Source organism: Zosterops lateralis (genome assembly GCF_965231275.1).
Source record: "Zosterops lateralis genome assembly, chromosome: 33".
NCBI lineage: Eukaryota > Metazoa > Chordata > Aves > Passeriformes > Zosteropidae > Zosterops > Zosterops lateralis.
Window position 1 is genome coordinate 3,783,393 of NC_139793.1, and position 21,757 is coordinate 3,805,149.

The following is a 21,757-nucleotide window of genomic DNA, read 5'->3' on the forward strand; positions in this document are numbered from 1 at the left end:
CAGGCAGCGATTCACATCAGGTTTATTGGGGGGGGAGAGAGGGGCGCATGCGGGACCCCCTTAAACGGGCAACGCCAGAGTGGGGACCACGTCCCCCTTAAAGGGGAAACGCCGCGGCGGGGAACGCCCCCTGGTCTTAAAGGGGCAACGCCTTCCCAGCGGGCCCCGCCCCCTTAAAGGGGCAAGGCCGCGGAAGGAACGTCGCGCCTTAAAGGGGCAATGCCGGTGAGCCCCACCGCGGCCTTAAAGGGGCAACGCCTCCCCTGCAGCAGCAGCAGCGCCCCGTCTGGGGGGCGGAGCCTGAAGGGGCGGGGCACAGGGCGAGGCCACGCCCACCAGGTGAGGCCACGCCCCTCAGGGGGGTCCTGGAGGTGCCGCCTGTTCCTTCCTGAGCTGCGCCAGCTCCTGGGACAGCGACTCCAGGTCCTGGAAGAGGGGGAGTGAAAGGGGGGGCAGAGACCACGCCCACTGCGCGAGGCCACGCCCTTGTGTTGGCCACGCCCACTGCTGAAAGCTCTGCCTCGTTTGTCCATAAAGTGATGTCATAGTTTTTGCCACACCTCCACACTTAAACCACGCCCCCTTTTTGAACCACACCCCTTTAAGCCACACCCCATATTTAAGCCACACCCCTTTTAAGACCACGCCCATTGCCTTAAACAACATCCCCTTTTAGAGGCTCCGCCCCTTCCAACAATCCACACCCCCTTAGGCCACACCCCCTTAGGCCACACCCATTCAGGTCACACCCCTTTAGGCCACGCCCCCTCACCTGTGCCAGGTGCAGGTTCTTGGTCAGCTGCTCCTCCAGGAGGTTCTGCAGCTTCTTGTTCATCTCCCGCAGCCCCTCCTCACCTGGCCCCGGCCCCGCCCCGCGCCGGGGGGGCCCCGCCGGACCCGCGGCCTCTGCGGACAGGTGAGGACAGGTGAGGGGACAGGTGAGGCCACAGGTGAGGGGACAGGTGAGACTGCGACAGGTGAGAGGGGACAGGTGAGGCCACAGGTGAGAGGGGACAGGTGAGAAGGATCACATGGGTGGGGACAGGTGGGGTGGGATGCCAGGTGAGAGACAGGTGAGGCCCAGGTGAGAAGGGCACCAGGTCATGCCCAGGTAAGGCCCAGGTGAGCCCAGGTAAGACCCAGGTGAGGCCCAGGTGAGCCCAAGTGAGCCCAGGTGAGCCCCATATCATGCCCAGGTGAGCCCCAGGTGAGCCCCAGCCCCGCCCCGCCCTCACCTGTCCGGCTGTCCCTCACGAAGCTCTGGATGATGGCGCTCTTCCTGCACAGATCCTCGGCCATGGAGGCGCTCGACACCTCCAGGTGCCTCACCTGTCCCCGGGAGTGACTCCAGGTGAGCCCCACCAGGTGTGCCCCGCCCCTCCCCAGTCCCTCCCAGTGCTCCCAGTACCTTTTCCTCCAGCAGCCACCGCTCCTGCTGGCTCTGGGCCAGGCGCTGGAACAGCTCGGCCACCTCTGCCGGGGACAGGCCCCCCCCGGCCGGGACCCCCCCACCGCCACCGCTGCCGCCCCCGGGGCTGCCCGAGCCCGACTGCAGGGGCAGAGGGGCGGGGTCAGTGTGAGGACACGCCCCCCCGCCCCCAGGGCTGCCCGAGCCCGACTGCAGGGGCAGAGGGGCGGGGTCAGGGCGAGGCCACGCCCATTAAAGGGTTATCTCGCCATGGGAGGGGTGGGATGGCCACGCCCACATTGGGACAGGCCAATAAAATGTGGTGTTTTAGAGGCCACGCCCCCATATGGCCACGCCCATTAAGCCACACCCCATCTGGTCACACCCAGCTAAGCCACACCCTCATTTGGCCACACCCATCTAAGCCACACCCCCACATGGCCACACCCATTAAGCCACACCCACCTAAGCCACGCCCACAAGCTGTGCCTCAATTAGTTGTGCCCTAATTAAGCCACGCCCACCCAGCCACACCCCCATCACCACACCCTTTTAAGCCACACCCATCCAGCCACACCCAGTGTTTACACCCATCTAAGCCACACCCCAATCAAGCCACAGCCCAATTAATTGTTCCCTAATTAGCCACGCCCACCAAGCCACACCCTTTAAAGCCTTGCCCCTCCCCCAATTACAGCCCAAGCCACACCCCCTCAATTTTGACACCCCAATTAAGCCACGCCCTAATCAAACCACTCCCCCACTCCATCACAACCCTCCAGACCACACCCCTTTAGGCCACACCCATAACCACACCCAGTTAAGCCACACCCCCTATTTAACCCCAACAGCCAATTAAATCACACCCACACAACCACGCCCATCCCCAAGCTCCACCCCTTTAGCCGAGACCACGCCCTTTTCTCTAAGCCACGCCCCTTTCCCCATCAGCCAATTAAATCACACCCAAACCACGCCCACCCCAGGTTCCACCCCTTTTCTCTAAGCCCCGCCCATTTCTCTAAGCCACGCCCCTTTCCACATTAGCCAATTAAATCACACCCAAACCACGCCCATCTCCAGGCTTAACCCCTTTAGCTGAGACCACGCCCCTTTCCCTAAGCCATGCCTCTTTTCCCAACAGCCAATTAAATTACACCCAAACCACACCCATCTCCAGGCTCCACCCCTTTTCTCTAAGCCACGCCCCTTTCCCCAACAGCCAATTAAATCACGCCCAAACCACGCCCATCCCCAGGCTCCACCCCTTTTCCTGAGACCACGCCCCCTCTCTCTAAGCCACGCCCCTTTTCCCGAACAGCCAATTAAATCATATGCGAACCACGCCCCTTTCCCCTAAGCCCCGCCCCTTTCCCCAAGCCCCGCCCACCTTGGTGCTGCCGGGGGCGGAGCCGTCGCGGCCCAATGAGGACACGGAGCTGCTGTCCCCGCCCGGGCCCCGCCCAGGGGAGCCGCCGTCCAATCCCAGCTCCTCCAGCCCTGGGGACCCCAAAAACCATGTCAGAGACCCTCAAATTACATCAGGGACCCCCAAATCTCATCAGGGACCCCCAAAATCCACCTGGGGACCCCCAAATCTCATCAGGGACCCCCAAAACCCTGTTGGGGATCCCCAAAATGTACCTGGGGACCCCCAAAATGTACCTGGGGACCCTAAAAATCACATCAGGGACCCCCAAAATCCCATCAGGGACCCCCAAAATGTACCTGGGCACCCCCAAAATGTGCCTGGGGACCCCAAAATGTACCTGGGGACCCCCACCTCAAATTTCAGAGCTCCCCCTACCCCAATTTTGGGACTCCCCCACCCCAAATTTTGGGGACTTTCCCCTACAAATTTTGAGGTTCCTCATCCCAAATTTTGCATCTTCCCACCCCAAATTTTTGGATCTCCTCCCTAAAAATTTTGGGCCTTCCCCACCCAATTCCTGGACCTCCCCCACCCCAAATTCGGGCCTCCCCCACCCCAAAATTTTATGTTTTTTCCCCCCTGACCCCAAATTTTGCATCTTCCCACCCCAAATTTTGCAGCTCATCCCCCAAATTTTGGAGCTCACCCCCCAAATTTTTGGATCTCTTCCCTAAAAATTTTGGGCCTTCCCCACCCAATTCCTGGACCTCCCCCACCCCAAATTCGGGCCTCCCCCACCCCAAATTTTAGAACTTCCCACCCCAAATTTTAGAGCTTCTCACCCCAAATTTTAGACCTTCTCCTACACCAAATTTTGGGGACTTTCCCCTACAAATTTTGAGGTTCCTCATCCCAAATTTTGGATCTCACCCCCCAAATTTTTGGATCTCCTCCACCCCAATTTTTGGACCTCCCCCACCCCAATTTCGAGCCTCTCCCACCCCAAAATTTTATGGTTTTTTTTCCCCCTGACCCTAAATTTTGGATCTCCCCCCACCCCAAATTTCGGGGACTTTCCCCTACAAATTTTGAGGTTCCTCATCCCAAATTTTGCATCTTCCCACCCCAAATTTTGCAGCTCACCCCCCAAATTTTTAGACCTCCCCCACCCCAAATTTTAGAACTTCCCACCCTAAATTTTGGGGCTCCTCCCACCCCAAAATCTTGGGACTTTCCACCCCAAATTTTAGAGCTTCCCACCCCAAATTTTGGGGACTTTCCCCTACAAATTTTGAGGCTCCTCATCCCAAATTTTGGATCTCACCCCCCAAATTTTTGCATCTCCTCCCTAAAAATTTTGGACCTCCACCCACCCAATTCCTGGACCTCCCCCACCCCAAATTCGGACCTCCCCCACCCCAAATTTTAGAACTTCCCACCCCAAATTTTAGAGCTTCTCACCCCTAATTTTAGACCTTCTCCTACACCAAATTTTGGGGACTTTCCCCTACAAATTTTGAGGTTTCTCATCCCAAATTTTGGACCTCCTCCCTCCCAAATTTTGGATCTCCTCCACCCCAATTTTAGGCCTCCCCCACCCCAAAATTTTATGTTTTTTTCCCCCTGACCCCAAATTTTGGATCTCCCCCACCCCAAATTTTGCAGCTCATCCCCCAAATTTTGCAGCTCACCCCCCAAATTTTTAGATCTCTCCCACCTCAAATTTTGAGACTCCCCCCTAAAAATTCTGGACCTCCACCCACCCAATTTTTGGACCTCCCCCACCCCAATTTCGAGCCTCCCCCACCCCAAAATTTGATATTTTTTCCCCCCTGACCCGATCGGGCCCTGCTGGGCACCAGCAGCTCCTGCAGCCTCTCCTGCAGCCGCTCCCCCCGGCGCCTCTCCAGCTGCAACTGCCTCCTCAAATCCTTCAACTGGAGCAAAAATAAAATTTTAGAGGGTTTTAGGGAGGTGTTTGGGACCCCCTCGAATTTTTTGGGGGGTTTCTAAAAGCTTTTAATTAAAAAAAAAAAAATTAATTTTTTTTTTTTTTTTTTGCTCACGGCGGCGCTGCCTTTTTTCTCCAGGATGCGCTGCCCGTCCTGCACGTCCTTCAGCTCCTGGGGACGGGGGTTTGGGGGGGATTTAGGGGATTTTTGGGGGGTCTTGAGAGGGATTTGGGGGGTCCTGAGGGGGATTTGGGGGATTTTGGGGGGTCCTGAGGGGGATTTGGGGGGTCCTCAGGGGTCTTGAGGGGGATTTGGGAGGTTTGGGGGCTGTTGAAGGGGATTTGAGAGTGTTTGAGGGGGATTTGGGGGTGTTTTGGGGGGTCCAGAGGGGGGTCTGGGGGGTCCTGAGGGGGATTTGGGGGGTCCTGAGGGGGGTTTGGGGGGTTCCTTCAGCTCCTGGGAGGGTTTTGGGGGGTCTTAAGGGAGATTTGGGGGCTCCTGAGGGGATTTTGGGGGTTCCTGGGGGAGTTTTGGGGGGTCCTGGGGGGGATTTTGGGGGGGTTTAGGGCATTTTGGTGCCGTTTCAGTGGATTTTGGTGCCATTTCGGGGGATTTTGGGGCCATTTTGGGGATTTTGGGGCCGTTTCAGTGGATTTTGGGGCCATTTTGGGGAATTTTGGTGCCGTTTTGGGGGTTTTTGGGGGATTTTGGTCTCACCTGTCTCAGGGCCCGTCCCTCGGCCTCGTGCAGCTCCCGCAGCCGCTGCTCCTCCCCCAGCGCCGCCCGCAGCCGCCCCAGCTCCTCCTGGGGACAAGTTGGGGACAGTTGGGGACATTTAGAGTCAATTTGGGGACAATTTGGGGTCATTCAGGGTCAGTTTGGGACAATTTGGGGACATTTGGGGACATTTTACGGTCAGTTTGGGACATTTGGGGACAATTTGGGGACATTTGGGGACAACTGGGGTCAATTGGGGTCAGTTGGCCACAATTTGGGGACATTTAGGGACAATTTGGAGATGTTTGGGGACAGTTTTGGGACAATTTTGGGACATTTGGGGACAATTGGGGACAATTTGGGGATGTTTTAGGTCGTTTGGGGATTCAAAAATCTTCCAAAATCTCCCAAAATTTGCCCAAAAATCTCCCAAAATTTACCCAAATCTCCCAAAATTTGCCCCAAATCCCCAAAAATTTACCCCCAAATCCCCCAGAATTAACAAAAAAATCTCTCCCCAAAATTTACTCCAAATTTGCCCAAAATCCCCCAGAATTTATCCAAAAAAATCTCCCAAATTTTACCCAAAATCTCCAAAATTTACCCAAAATTTACCCCAAATCCCCCAAAATTTACCCAAAATTTGCCCAGAATCCCCAAAATTTACCCAAAATTTACCCAAAAATCCCCCAAAATTCCTAAAATCCCCTAAAATTCACCCAAAACCTCCCGAAATCCCCCAAAATTTATTCAAAATCCCCCCCTGACCTGGAGCTGTTCCCGTTGCTGCTCCTGCTCCTCCCTCAGCCGCTCCTGGGGGGGCACAGGGGGAGGTTTGGGGGGTCTCTGGGGGTCTCGGGGGATTTTTTGGGGTTTTTTGGGGGTCTCAGGGGGTCTCTGGGGGTCCTTGGGGGTCTTTGGGGTTTCTTTGGGGGGGTTTTGGGGGTTCTTTGGAGGTCTCAGGGGGGTTTTGGGGGGTCCCTAGGGGGTTTTTGGGGGTCCTGGGGGTCCCTGAGGGTCTCTGAGGGTCCCTGGGGGGGTCTCTGGGTTTTTTTTGGAGGGTTTTTGGGAGTCTTTGGGGGGTTCCAGGGGGTCTTTGGGGGTCCTTGAGGGTTTTTGGGGGTCCTGGGGGGTCCCTGGGGGGTCTCTGAGGGTTTTGAGGGGTCTGTGAGGATCTCTGAGGGGTCCCAAGGGGTCTTGGGGGGGGTTTTGGGGGTCCCTGAGGGTCTCTGGGGGGTCTCTGGGGGGTTTTGAGGGTCCCTGAGGGTCTCTGGGGTATTTTGGGGAGGTTTTTGGGGGTCTCTGGGGTATTTTGGGGAGGTTTTTGGGGGTCTCGGGGCTCACCTGGGCGGCCTCGGCCTCGTGCAGCCGCTGCCGAAGCTGGTCCCGCTCACCTGAGCACACCTGGGGGGGGGGGGGTCAGGGGACCCCAAAACCTGCCTGGGGACCCCCAAAACCCACCCAGGACCCCAAAACCCCACCCAGGACCCCAAAAACCCACCCAGGACCCCCCAAACCCTTCCAGGACCCCAAAAAACTCACCCAGGACCCCCAAACCCTTCCAGGACTCCCCAAATTCCCCCCCAAATCCCCCACAGGACCCCCAAATCCCCCCCAGAACCTCCCTAAATCCCTCCCAAATCCCCCCAAACCCCCCCAGGACCCCCCCAAATGCCCCCAGGACCCCCCAAATCCCCCCAGGATCCCCCAACCCCCCCTCAGGACCCCCCAAATTCCCCCTCAAACCCCCCAAATCCCCCTCAAACCCCTCCAGGACCCCCCAAACCCCCCTAGGACCCCCTAAATTCCCCTCAAACCCCCCCCAGGACTCCCCAAATTCCCCCCAAACCCCCCCAGGACCCCCCAAATCCCCCTCAAACCCCTCCAGGACGCCTCAAACCCTCCTCAGGACCCCCCAAATCCCCCCAAGACCCCCTCAAATCCCCCCAGGACCCCCCAAACCCCTCCAGGACCCCCCAAATCCCCCCCAGGACCCCCCCAAATCCCCTCAAATCCCCCCAAACCCCCCCAGGACCCCCAGTTTCCCCCCCAGACCTGCAGCTCCCTCTCCAGGCTCTGGCTCTGGCTCCGGCTGTCCCGCAGCTCCCGGGCCTGGGCCTCGCTCAGCTCCCGCAGCCCCCCCTGGGCCTGGCCCCAAAAACACCCCAAAAATGGGTCTGGGGGCTTTTGGGGGGGTCCTGGGGGGTCCTATAGGGATTTGGGGGGTCCTATGGGGTCCTATAGGGATTTGGGGGGTCCTATGGGGTCCCTATAGGGCTTTGGGGGGTCCTGGGGGGTCCTATAGGGATTTGGGGGGTCCTATGGGGTCCTATAGGGGTTTGGGGGGGTCTCTATGGGGTCCTATAGGGATTTGGGGGGTCCTATGGGGCCCTATAGGGATTTGGGGGGTCCTATGGGGTCCTATAGGGGTTTGGGGGTCCTATGGGGTCCCTATAGGGATTTGGGGGGTCCTGGGGGTCCTATGGGGTCCTATAGGGATTTTAAGGGGGTCCTATAGGGATTTGGGGGGTCCTATAGGGGTTTGGGGGGGTCTCTATGGGGTCCTATAGGGATTTGGGAGGTCCTATGGGGTCCTATAGGGATTTGGGGGGGTCCTATGGGGTCCCTATAGGGATTTGGGGGGTCCTATGGGGTCCTATAGGGATTTGGGGGGTCCTATGGGGTCCTATAGGGCTTTGGGGGGGTCCTATGGGGCCCCTATAGGGATTTGGGGGTTCTTATAAGGTTCTGTAGAAAACTATATGGATCTATAAGGTTCTATAGGAATCTATAGGATACTATAGGAATCTATAGGGTACTGTACAGATCTATAGGATTCTGTAGGGTTCTATAGGATTCTATAGGAATCTATAAGGATTAATGGGGTTCTATATGGTTCTACAGGATTCTATATGGTTCTATAGGGTTCTATAGGGTCCTCATAGGGCCCTGCAGTGATCTATAGGGTCCTATAGGGACCTATAGGGATCTATAAGGTTCTATAGAGCTCTATAGGATTCTATAGGAATCTGTAGGATCCTATAGTGATCTATAGGGTTCTATAGAGTCCTATACAGATCCATAGGGTTCTATAGGGCCCTGAATGATCTATAGGGTTCTATATGGATCTATAGGGTCCTGTAGTGATCTCTAGGGTTCTATAGGGATCTATAAGGTTCTATAGGAATCTATAAGGATCTATATGGTTCTACATGGTTCTATAGGGTTCTATAGGGTCCCCATAAGGCCCTGCAGTGATCTATAGGGTCCTATAGGGATCTATAAGGTTCTATAGGAATCTACAGGGTTCTGTAAGTCTCTATAGGGTTCTATAGGTTTCTATGGGGTCTCTATAGGGTTCTATAGGGTTCCACAGGGTCTCTATAGGTATCTATAGGTCTCTATAAGGTCTCTAGAGGGTTCTATAGGGTTCCACAGGATCCCTATAGGTTTCTATAGGTTTCTATAGGGTCTCTATAGGGCTCTATAGGGTTCCACAGGGTCTCTATAAGGATCTATAGGATTCTGTGGGTCTCTATAGGGTCTCTATAGGGTTCTATAGGATTCTATAGGGTCTCTATAAGGATCTATAGGTCTCTATAGGTCTCTATAGGGTGTCTATAGGTCTCTATAGGACCCAGACCTGCGTGGCCGCCTCGAGCTGCTGCTGCAGGCGGCGGCTGCGGCTCTGGAGCTCCTGCAGCTCCTGCAGCTCCTGCAGCTGCTGCTCACAGCGAGAGCGCAGCGCCTCCGCCTCCGCCCTGGGGGGACACAAACATGGCACAGGAGACCCCAAAAACGGCACAGGAGACCCCAAAAACAGCCCCAAAACGGCCCCAAAACCAGCCCCAAAACAGCCCCAAAAACGGCCCCAAAACCAGCCCAGGGTACCCCAAAAACGGCCCCAAAACCAGCCCAGGGTACCCCAAAAATGGCCCCAAAACGGCCCCAAAAACAGCCCCAAAACAGCCCCAAAAACGGCCCCAAAATCAGCCCAGGGTACCCCAAAAACAGCCCCAAAACAGCCCCAAAAACGGCCCCAAAATCAGCCCAGGGTGCCCCAAAAACGGCCCCAAAACAGACCCAAAAACGGCTCCAAAAATGGCACAGGAGACCCCAAAAACGGCCCCAAAACGGCCCAAAACAGCCCCAAAAATGGCACAGGAGACCCCAAAAATGGCCCCAAACCGGCCCCAAAACAGCCCCAAAAATGGCACAGGAGACCCCAAAAACGGCCCAAAAACGGCCCCAAAACCAGCCCCAAAAATGGCACAGGAGACCCCAAAAACGGCCCCAAAACAGCCCCAAAACCAGCCCAGGATATCCCAAAATCAGCCCCAAAACGGCCCCAAAACCAGTCCCAAAACAGCCCCAAAAACGGCCCCAAAATCAGCCCAGGGTACCCCAAAAACGGCCCCAAAATGGCCCCAAAAACAGCCCCAAAAAGCTCCAAAAATGGCTCCAAAATCAGCCCAGGGTACCCCAAAAACGGCCCCAAAACAGCCCCAAAAAGCTCCAAAAATGGCCCCAAAACCAGCCCAGGGTACCCCAAAAACGGCCCCAAAAATGGCACAGGAGACCCCAAAAACGACCCCAAAACGGCCCCAAAACCAGCCCCAAAAATGGCTCCAAAAATGGCCCCAAAACCAGCCCAGGGTACCCCAAAAATGGCCCCAAAAACGGCCCAAAAATGGCTCCAAAAACAGCCCCCAAAACAGCCCAGGACACCCCAAAATTCCTCCCCCAAAATCCTCCAGGGACCCAAAAATTCCCCCCAAAATCCCCCTGAAATTATCCAAAAAATAAATAAAAAAATCCCTCCCAAAAATCTCCCAAAATTCCTCCCCAAATTCCCCCAAAATCCCCCTGAGACACAGAAAAAAAAAAAAAAAACAACAACAAAAAACCAACCAAAAAATCCAAAAAACCCCCCAAAAAATCCAAAAAAAATTCCCCAAAAATCAAAAAAAATTCCCCAAAATAATAATAAAAAAATTCCTCCCAAAAATCTCCCTGAGACCCAAAAATTCCTAAAAATTTTCCCAAAATTTCCGAAAAAAAAATCCCCGACCGGCTCTCCTGGAGCAGCGTCTCCTTCTCCTCCTGCAGGCGCAGAAAACTGAGAGAAAACAGAGAGAAATGGGGGAAAATGGGGGAAAATGGGGAATAAAATATGAAAAATGAGGGGAAATGGGAAAAAATGGGGAAAAAATGGGAGGAAATGGGGGAAAAATGGGGAAAAAATGGGGAAAAATTGGGAAAAAATGGGGAAAAATGGGGAAAAATTGGGAAAAAATGGGGAAAAATGGGGAAAAAATGGGGAAAAATGGGGAAAAATTGGGGAAAATGGGGGATAAAATATGAAAATTGGGGGAAAATGGAGAAAAAATGGGGAAAAAAGGGAGAAATTGAGGTGAAATGGAGGAAAAAATGGGGAAAAATGGGGGGAAAATGGGGAAAAATTGGAAAAAAATGGGAGAAATGGGGAAATAAAGGGAGAAAATGGGGAAAAAATGGGGAAAAATTGGGGAAAAAATGGGGAAAAAATGGGGAAAAATTGGGGAAATTGGGGGGAAAAATGGGGGGAAATGGAGGAAAAAAGGGAAAAATGGGGGAAAAAATAGAGAAAAACGGTGGAAAATGGGGAAAAAATGGATGAAATTGGGGGAAATGGAGGAAAAATGGGGGAAAATGGGGAAATTGGGGGGAAATGGGGAAAATTAGGGAGAAAATGGGGAAAAAATGGGGAAAAATGGGGGGAAAACGAAGAATAAAATATGAAAATTGGGGAGAAATGGAGAAAAATGGGAGAAATGGGGAAATAAAGGGAGAAAATGGGGAAAAAATGGAGAAAATTGGGGGAAAATGGAGGAAATTGGGGAAAAAAATGGGGAAAAATGGGGGGAAATTAGGAAAAAATAAGGAAAAAACGGGGAAAATTTGAGAAAAAATGGGAGAAAAAAGGAGAAAAAAAAGGGAGAAAAAGGGGAGAAATAGAGAAAAATGGGTAAAATGAGGGAAAATGGGAAAAAATGATGGAAAACCCCCCAAATTTCTCACCTTTGCCGCTGCTCCCGCAGCTCCTCCGTCAGCTGAGAAATTCGGGGTGGGGACACAAAACTGAGCAACTGGAAACCCCAAAATCCCCAAAAATCCCCCAAAATCCCCAAAAATCCCCCAAAATCCTCCCCAAATGCCCCAAAATCCAAAATTTCTACTTGGAATCCTAAAAAAACCTAAATTTCCCCCTGAAAACCACCAAAAATCCCAAAATTTGCCCTTAAACCCTCCCAAAAATCCCAAATTTTCTCTTAGAAACCCCAAAAATCACCAAATTTCCCTTTAAAAACCCCAAAATTTCCAATCTTCATCCTTGGAGCCTAAAAAAAATCCCAAATTTCCTTTTGGGACCCCAAAAAATCCCAAATTTCCTCTTGGAACGTCCCAAAACCCCCAAATTTCTTCTTGGGACTCCTGAAAAAATCCAAATTTTCTCTTGTAAACCCCAAAAAATCCCCAAATTCTCCCTTGAAATTCCCTAAAAATCCCTAAATTTTCTCTTGGAACCCCCAAAAATCACCAAATTTCCCCTTGAAACCTCCAAAAATCCCAAATTTTCTCTTGGGATCCCTAAAAAATCCCAAATTTGCCCCAAATTCTCACCTTGGCCACGTCGTCCTGCAGCTGAGTCACCTGTGAGAGACCCCCGTGAGACCCCCACCCAAATAACCCCCAAAAAACCCCCCAAATTCCCCCAAAAAATCCCCCCAAAAACACCAAAATTGATCCTTTTAAATCCCAAATTTCCTCCCAAAAATCCCCAAATCCCCCAAAAAAATCCCCCAAATTTATTCAAAATTTTACACCTCAAATCCCTTTGAGATCCCCCCAAAAAACACCCAAATAACCTCCAAAAACCCCAAAAAACACCAAAAATTGATCCTTTTAAATCCCAAATGTCCTCCAAAAAATCCCCAAAATCTCCCCAAAAAAAAACCCCAAATTTATTCAAAATTTTACACCTCAAATCCCTTTGAGATCCCCCCCAAAAAACCCAAAAAAACCCCAAAAATTGATCATTTAAAATCCCAAATTTTCCCCAAAACCCCTCAAAAAACCCTCAAATTCCCCCCAAAAAAACCCCAATCTCTCCCCCCAAAGAACAAAAAACTATCCAAAATCCACCCCAAAAAATCCCCCCAAAAATCCCCCAAAATCCCCCAAAAATCCACCAAAATTCCCCCAAAAATCCCCCCAAAATCTCCCCCTAAAAACTCCAAAAATCCCCCCAAAATCCCCCAAAAAACCCAAAATCCCCCCCCAAAAAAACACCCAAAAACACCCAAATCCACCCCAAAAAAACCCCAAAAAGTTGCCCAAAAAAACCCCAAAAACCACCCAAATCCACCCCAAAAAAAACCCAAAAAGTTGCCCAAAAAAACACCCAAAATCCACCCCAAAAAAACCAAAAAAATCCCCAAAAAATCCCAAAAAAATCCCCAAAAAATCCCCCCCAAAATGCCCCAAAACCCCCCCAAAAAATCCCAAAATCTCCCCCCAAAAAAACCCCCAAAAACCCCCCCATCTCCTCCTCACCTGGGCCGGGGTCTCTCTGGGGGGGGTCTCAGCCCCTCCCCCCTCCTCCTCCTCCTCATTTTTGGGGGGTTCTGGGGGGGGAGGGGAGATCAGAGACCCCCAAAAAATCCTCAAATTCAGAAATTCAGCCCCAAAATCCCCTAAAATTGTCATTTCTGGCCCCAAATCACCCAAAAATCCCCCAAAATTCTTATTTTTGGCCCCAAAAACACTCCAGGACCCCCAAAATCCCCCCAAATTTACTTCACGACCCCCAAAATCCCCCAAAATTCTCATTTTTACCCCCAAAATCCCCCCAAAATCCCCCCAAAGCCCCCCAGGACCCCCCAAAATCCCCCCAACCTCCCCCCAGGACCCCCCAAAGCCCCTCAGGATCCCCCAAAATCCCCCCAGGACCCCCCAAATCCCCCCAAAGCCCCCCAGGACCCCCCAAATCCCCCCAAAGCCCCCCAGGACCCCCCAAAATCCCCCCAAAATCCCCCCAAAACCCCCCCAGGACCCCCCAAAGCCCCCCAGGACCCCCCAAAATCCCCCCAAAATCCCCAGGACCCCCCAAAACCCCCCCAGGACCCCCCAAAATCCCCTCAACCCCCCCCAGGACCCCCCAAAGCCCCCCAGGACCCCTCCTCACCTTCAGGGGGGGCAGGGGGAGCCCCCCCCTCTCCCTGGGCAGGTTTTGGGGGGTCTCCGGGGGGTTTTGGGGGGTCCCCGGGGGGTTTTTGGGGGGCTCCCCCAGCCCCCCCCTCCTGCAGCCTCCGGTTCTCCTCCTCGAGCCCCTCGATCTGGGCACAGAGCTGGGGGACCCCCGGGGTCAGGACCCCCGAAATGGGGCCCAAAATAACCCTGGGACCCCCAAAATCCACCCCAAAATAACCCCTGGGACCCCCAAAATCCGCCCCAAAATAACCCTGGGACCCCCCCAGGTCAGAGACCCCCGAAATGGGGCCCAAAATAACCCTGGGACCCCCAAATCCACCCCAAAATAACCCCTGGGACCCCCAAAATATCCCCTGGGACCCCCAAAATCCACCCCAAAATAGCCCTGGGACCCCCACCCCGGGGTCAGAGACCCCCGAAATGGGGCCCAAAATAACCCTGGGACCCCAAAATCCACCCCTGGGACCCCCAAATATCCCCTGGGACCCCCAAAATCAGCCCCAAAATAGCCCTGGGACCCCCTAAATCCACCCAAAAATAATCCTGGGACAACCAAAATCATCCCTGGGACCCCTAAAACAACCCTGGGACCCCCAAAATGTGCCCCAAAATACCCCTGGGACCCCCAAATCCACCCCAGGACCCCCAAAACAGCCCTGGGACCCCCCCCAGGGTCAGGACCCCCAAAATGTGCCCCAAAATATCCCCAGGATCCTCAAAATCACCCCTGGGACCCCCAAAATCCACCCCTGGGACCCCAAAATCTACCCCTGGGTCCCGGGGTGGGATTTTGGGGGGATTTTGGGGGGAATTTTGGGGGGATTTTGGGGGATTTTTGGGGGATTTTGGGGGGATTTTTTGGGGATTTTTTGGGGGGATTTTTTGGGGATTTTTTGGGGATTTTTTGGGGATTTTTGGGGGCATTTTTGGGGGGATTTTGGGGGATTTTTGGGGGGGATTTTGGGGGATTTTGGGGGGATTTTGGGGGGATTTTTTGGGGGGATTTTGGGGGATTTTTGGGGGGATTTTTTGGGGATTTTTGGGGAATTTTTTGGGGGATTTTGGGGGGATTTTTTGGGGATTTTTTGGGGATTTTTTGGGGGGGTTTTGGGGGGATTTTTTGGGGGGTTTTGGGGGGGATTTGGGGGGGATTTTTGGGGGGATTTTGGGGGGATTTTGGGGGGGATTTTTTGGGGGGATTTTGGGGGGGATTTTTTGGGGATTTTTTGGGGGGATTTTTTGGGGATTTTTTGGGGGGATTTTGGGGGGATTTTGGCGGATTTTTTGGGGGATTTTGGGGTTTTTTTGGGGGGGATTTTGGGGGGATTTTTGGGGGGATTTTTGGGGGGATTTTAGGGGATTTTTTGGGGTTTTTGGGGCTCACCTTGGCCAGTTCCCTGAGCAAGGTGCTGTTCTGGAGACGAAAATCGTCCTCTTGGCTCTGCAGCTTCCCCTGGAGCATCCGGGTCTCCCCCAGCAGGGCCTCCACCTCCTGGGGGGCAAAAAAATGGGGTCAGGGAGCCCAAAATGGGGTCAGGGACCCCCAAAATGGGATCAGGGAGCCCAAAAAATGGGGTTGGGGAGCCAAAAAATGGGATTGGGACCCAAAAATAGGGAAAGGGATCCAAAAAATGGGGAAAGGGAGCCAAAAAATGGGATTGGGAATCCAAAAAATGGGGTTGGGAGCCCGAAAATGGGGAAAGGGACCCAAAAAATGGGGAAAGGGACCCAAAAAATGGGATCAGGGAGCTCAAAAATGGGATTGGGAGCCAAAAAATGGGGAAAGGGACCCAAAAAATGGGATCAGAAACCCCAAAAATGGGATGGAAACCCCAAAAATAGGATAAGAAACCCAAAAATGGGGTCAGGCACCCCGAAAATGGGATGAAAACACCCAAAAATGAGATGGGAGCCCCTAAAAACGGGGTCAGGTACCCCAAAAACAGGATTTGACACCCCAAAAATGGGATGGGATCCCCCAAAAACGAACCCAGAAACCCCAAAAATGGGATAAAAAACCCCAAAATGAACCCAAAGACCCCAAAAATGAACCCAGAAACCCCAAAAACGAACCCAGAAACCCCAAAAATGAGATAAAACCCCCCAAATGAACCCAAAGACCCCAAAAATGAACCCAAAGACCCCAAAAATGAGATTAAAAACCCCAAAAATGAACCCAGAGACCCCAAAATTGGGATAAACCCCCCCCCCAAATAACCCTAGACCCCCCAAAATATTCCTGAACCCTCCCAGAGACCCCCAAAATCAACCCAGAGACCCCAAAATCAACCCAGAGACCCCCAAATCACCCCCAAAACCCCCCAAAATCCCCCCCCAAGGACCAACCTGGGCCTTCTTGCTCTTACTGAGGGCCTGGAAAAGAAGGGGAGGGGTCTCAGGGGGATTTTGGGGGGCTCAGGGGGGTTTTGGGGGTCTCAGGAGGGTTTGCGGGGTCTCAGGAGGGGTTTGGGGGGATTTTGGGGGGCTCAGGGGGGTTTTGGGGGGGCTCAGGGGGATTTTTGAGGGGTCACAGGGGATTTTTGGGGGTCTCAGGGGAATTTTGGGGGGTTTTAGGGAGTCTCAGGGAGGTCTCAGGGGGGGTTTTGGGGGGGTTGGAGGGTCCCAGGGGGTTTTGGGGGGCTCAGGGGGGGTTTGGGAGTCTGAGGGGGGTTTTGGGGGATTTAAGGGGGCTCAGGGAGGGTTTGGGGGGTTTCAGGGGGGTTTTGGGGGTCTCAGGGGGGTTTTGGGGGGTCTCAGGGGGATTTTGGGGGTCCCAGGAGGGTTTTGGGGGTCTCAGGAGATTTTTGGGGGTCTCAGGGGGGTTTTGGGGGTCTCAGAGGATTTTGGGGGTCACGGGAGGGTCTCTGGGGGACGTCCCGAGGAGAATTTGGGGTGTTTTTAATTTGGGGAGGGGTCTCCAGGCTCACCTTGTTGGCCTTGGCCAGGTCCCTGTCCAGGGTCTGCACCCGCTGCCTCAGCCCCGACAGCTCTGGGGGGTCAGCGCTGTGAGGAGGGGGCTTCGGGACCCCCAAACACCCCCCCAGACCCCCCAAAACCTCCCGGGACCCCAAAGACCCTCCCCACACCTTCAGGACCCCCAAAGACCCTTCTCAAGACCCCCAAAGACCCTCCTGAGATGCTCAGGACCCCCCCCAAATCCCCCCGAGACCCCCAAAGACCCTCCTCAAGACCCTCAGGACCCCCAACTCCCCCCCCCAGACCCCCCAAATCCCCCCAAAAGCCCCCCAAATCCCCCTGGGACCCCCCAAATTCCCCCAAATCCCTCCAAATCCCCCCCGGGACCCTCCGAAGACCCCCAAATCCTCCTCCAGACCCCCCAAAACCCCGCAAATCTCCCCTAGACCCCCCCAAATCTCCCCAAAGACCCCCTCAAATCCCCCCAAATCCACCCCAAATCCCCCCCCAAAACCCCTCAAGTCCCCCCAAATCCCCCCCAGACCCCCCACATCCCCCCTCAGACCCCCCCCAGACCCCCCCAAATCCCCCTCAGGACCCCCCAAAACCCCCAAATCCCCCTGGGACCCCCCAAATCTCTCCAAATCCCCCCCAAATCCTCCCCAAGACCCCCAAAGACCCTCCCCAAGACCCTCAGGACCCCCCAAATCCTCCCAAGTCCTCCCCCAGACCCCCCAAAATCCCCCCAAATCCCCCCCAGGACCCCCCCAATCCCCCTGGGATCCCCCAAATCCTCCCAAATCCCCCCCAAATCCTCCCCCAGACCCCCAAAGACCCTCCCCATGACCCCCAAAGACCCTCCCCAAGACCCCCAAAACCCCCCAAATCCCTCCCAGAACTCCCAAGACCCCCCAAATCCTCCCCCAGGACCCCCCAAATCCTCCCCCAGACCCCTCAAATCCCCCCTAGACCCCCCAAATCCCCCCAAAACCTCCCCCAGACCCCCCAAATCCCCCCCAAACCCCCCCAGCCCCCGGTACCGGCGCCGTTCTTGCGCAGCTCGTCCGACAGCCGATAGTTCTCCGTCCTCAGCTCCAGCAGCTGCGCCTGGAGGGGGCCAGGGAGGGGTTTGAGGGGGTAAAGAGACCCCCGGGACCCCTCCCCAAAATGACTTGGGGTCTAAAGACACCCTCAGGACACATCGAGAGTTTTTGGGGGTTTTTAGGAGGGTCCAGAACTGCCCTAAATCCTCCCCTGAGAGACCCTGAGAACCCCCAGAGACCCTCAGGACCCCCCAAAGACCCTCCCGAGACCCTCAAACCCCTCCCAGACTCCTCAGAACCCCCCCGAGACCCCTCAAATCTCCCTGAAACCCCCAAAATCCCCCCGAAACACCCAAAATCCCCCCGAAACCCTCGATCTTGATACACTCAGACACCCCCAAATCCGACCCCACGACCCCCCTCAGTTCTCCCAAAACCCCGGGACCCCCCAAAACCCCCCGAGTCTCCACCCAGAGCCCCCCAAAACCCCTCGACACCCCCAGAGATCCCCCAAATCTTCTCAAAAACCCCCTCAAGATGCTTTATAACCCTCCCACGATCTCTCTCAGCCTCTCCAGGCTTCTCGGAGACCCCTCAGATCCCCCTCGAAGCCCCCCCAGGACCCGCCGGCCTCACCTGCATCCTTTGGAACTCCTCGGCCGACAGGGCCTGCGCCATCTTGGCGCCCTGGACCCCCCCCTCCCCTCCCCGAGCGAGGGACCGGAAATGGCCGCTCTGTCCCTGCCCGGGGGGGTCATAGAGACGCGCAAGGCACCGCCATATTGAAGATCATAGAGTTTTAGTCCTCCAGGATGGCCAGAGCGGCCCACTGGGGGATCATAGAGTTCAGTCTTCCCCGTTGGGATCATAGAGAGCGGACAGGCCGCTAAAAGCCCCTCGGAGAAATAAAGAATCTTCTTCCCTCCTCACTTTTTTTTTTTTTTTTTTTTTTTTTTTTTTTTTGAGGGTCTTGAGGGGGTTTTGGGGTTGTGTCGTTCCCCACCCAGTGCCACAGGGATCTGGCAGTGCTGGTGAGAGCGGCTGAATGTGAGCCCAGGTGTGCCCAGGTGTGCCCAGGTGTGTCCAGGTGTGTCCAGGTGTGTCCAGGTGAGCGCCATTTCCCCTTCAGGTGCTTCTCGAACCCTTCATAGGCGCCATTTCCACCCTCATCCCCCTCAGGAGCTCCGTTTTCCCCTCAGTTGCTGCTCAAACCCTTTAGAGCACTATTTCTACCCTTATCCCCCTCATGAGCTCCATTTGTCCCCTCACAGGCTCCATTTTCCCCTCAAAGGTTTAATTTCCTCCCTCATGCCCCTCATAGACATCACTTCACCCTCATGGACTTTATATATCCCCCGTTCCCCCTCACGGATTCCAATTTCCCCCTCAGGGACACCATTTGTCCCCTCACAGGCTCTATTTCCCTTCAAACCCCTCAAAGGAGCCATTTCCTCCCTCATCACCCTCATGGACAAAATTCCACCCTCACAACTTTCATATTTTTCCCCGTTCCCCCTCACGGATTCCATTTTTCACCCTCATCCCCCTCATGAGCTCCATTTGTCCCCTCAAAGGTGTCATTTCCACCCTCATCTGCCCCTCAAACCCCTCAAAGGTTTAATTTCCTCCCTCATCACCCTCAGGGACATCATTTCACCCTCACAACTTTCATATTTCCCCCTGTTCCCCCTCATGGATTTAGTTTTTCCCCTCAGGGACACCATTTGTCCCCTCACAGGCTCCATTTCCCCTCAAACCCCTCAAAAGCGCCATTTCCACCCTCATCCCCCTCACATATTCCATATTCCACCTTTATAGATTTTATATTTCCCCCTCATCGCCTCCATTTCCCTTCTTTTTCCCCTCAAATGGAATATTTTTCCCCCCTGAGCCGCTTCAGGAGCTTTTTCCAGCCCAGTGTCTCTATAATCAGCTCCAGAGCACAAAATTGAGGCGTTTCAGGACAATCTAAAAGTTTATTATGGTCTAATTATTTAATATTTTATCTTTATAGGCAAATATTCTAATATTGTCGGTGATAATTGAATTTATTCCCAAATATATATTTTTTTATCTTCCAGATGAAAGTGATGCTTTTTCTGGAAGGAAAACCAGCCCATAAATCTCCATAAATCAGCAAATTCTCTTTATTTCCTTATTTGTTTCTCCTAAAAAAAATTGCCAAAACCGGCTGGCATTTCTTTTAAGTTTATTCCCAAATTCTGTGTTTTGTGTGGAGATATCCTGGAATGGCTTTGGATTATCCCTTACAGATATTGAGTGACAAATGTGGTTTAAAACCCCCTTTCCCCAACCCGGAAAATCCCTAAACAAAATTATTTTTCCCCCATTTTTGTCACAGAGCAAAACCAGCCTTATATTCTAAGCAGCCAAAAAAACCCCAAGTCCGGCATTTTCTGACCTGTCCGGACTTTCTGACCTTGCCGAACTCTTCTTTTGACCCGGAGAATCCTTGAAAACAAAAATAAATAAATAAATTCTGAAGCTCCAAAAACCTTTTCCCGACTCTCCCCCAGAGCTCCGGGTCCCCTCACGAACTTCCCGCGCTGAGGCCTGAGGGGCGGGTAACGCAAGATGAGGGAAAAAAACAAAAATACCCCCAAAAAACCCAAAAAACCCAAAAAAGCTCGAGAAGCATCATGAGAACGTTATTTTGGGGAAAAAAAATTGTTATTTCTGGGGATCGGAGGAGGCAAAACGGGAGAGAAAAGAAACGGAAGGAGAAAAGGAGGAGCTCGGGACGGGCTGAGAGGAGAGAGGCGGGGCGTATGCAAATCAAGGTGCTCGATCATCCAATCAGATCAGGCAGAAAGACTGAGGGGCGGGGCTTTTTGGCGCCATAGACAGGCAGGACGAGGGGCGGGGTTATGCAGATTAGAAAGGCGGGCTATGCAGATCAGAAAGGCGGGTTATGCAGATTCCAAAGGCGGGCTATGCAGATCTCACAGCCCGCGCACCCAAAGGCATGCCGGGAGCGCAGTTTTGGGCAGAATTTGGGTGTTTTCGGGGCCGGGGCTGGCGGGAGGCCCGCGGGAGGGGCGGGAGGCTGAGCGGGAAGAGGCCGGGGCGGGCCGGGAAGGGTTCAAAGGGGGTTCAAAGGGGGTGGCCGTGAGCTGGAGGAGACACAGGCCCGGGCGGGGCCGGGCGGGCGGCTGAGGGCGGTATCGCTTCTCGGCCTTTTGGCTAAGATCAAGTGTAGTATCTGTTCTTATCAGTTTAATATCTGATACGTCCTCGATGAGAGGACTTCATATTAAACGGATTTTTGGGTTCGGGAGTTGGACCCGGAGCTTGCTCCCTCCGCTCCGCGCATCGTCCCGGTATTGCAGTGCCTCCGGGAACGGTGCACCCCCGACGGGGACATTTCAATGGTCAAAAATAGATTTATTATCTTTTCTAGCCCCTTAAAGGCCCCATTTCCTCTCTCATTCCTCTCATGGACAGCATTCAACCCTCATAGAGTTTATATTTGGGTCTGATCCCCCTCACAGATTCCATTTTTCACCCTCATCACCCTCAGGGACACCATTTCACCCTCACAACTTTCATATTTCCCCTGTTCCCCCTCACAGATTCCATTTTCCCCCTCATCCCCCTCATGAGCTCCATTTGTCCCCTCACAGGCTCCATTTCCCCTCAAATCCCTCAAAGGCACCATTTCCACCCTCATCCCCCCTCATGGACATCATTTCACCCTCACGACTTTTATATTTCCCCCTGATCCCCCTCACAGATTCCATTTTTCTGAATTTACGGCGGGATCAGCCCGGTTGTTTACGATTCCCAACCCGGAAGTTTTATCTTTGTGTTCCTCGTTCACTGTCCCGGGATTGCAGCTCCTCAGGGAACGGTGCCAGCCCCACCGAGGACCTTTCGGCGGTTAAAAACAGATTTAAAACCTCATTAAATCCTTGTTACAATCCTGGCTCTACCGCGGGATCGGCCACATTGTTACCACCATTTAAAAATCCATTTAAAAGTCCCCTTTGGGGGCGCTGCAATCCCGGGACAGGGAGAGAGGAGCACAAACACTGAACTCAGTTTGGAACCGTAAACAACCCGGCTGATCCCGCCG

General features: G+C 53.7%; 1 protein-coding gene and 1 long non-coding RNA gene across 2 annotated transcripts; both read right to left on the reverse strand.

The window, feature by feature from the left end:
* Positions 1-12: 12 nt before the first annotated feature.
* On the reverse strand, positions 13-18,363 carry GRIPAP1 (GRIP1 associated protein 1). The gene is made up of 22 exons (XM_083881371.1): positions 18,298-18,363; positions 17,659-17,725; positions 16,630-16,691; positions 16,049-16,075; positions 15,087-15,194; positions 13,677-13,839; positions 13,045-13,116; positions 12,113-12,147; positions 11,510-11,541; positions 10,521-10,568; positions 9,093-9,210; positions 7,505-7,597; positions 6,794-6,853; positions 6,218-6,262; positions 5,450-5,536; positions 4,847-4,903; positions 4,618-4,717; positions 2,799-2,908; positions 1,409-1,549; positions 1,236-1,329; positions 773-906; positions 13-426 (listed from the first exon to the last, which is right to left on the reverse strand). The coding sequence occupies exons 1-22, from the start codon at positions 18,337-18,339 to the stop codon at positions 355-357; spliced, it is 1,767 nt and encodes a 588-aa protein (XP_083737497.1). The 5' UTR covers positions 18,340-18,363; the 3' UTR covers positions 13-354.
* LOC310921255 lies at positions 3,947-4,441 on the reverse strand. Its single transcript, XR_014592099.1, has 3 exons — positions 4,409-4,441; positions 4,242-4,331; positions 3,947-3,972 (listed from the first exon to the last, which is right to left on the reverse strand). It is a non-coding gene; the product is annotated as an uncharacterized lncRNA (long non-coding RNA).
* Positions 18,364-21,757: the final 3,394 nt, after the last annotated feature.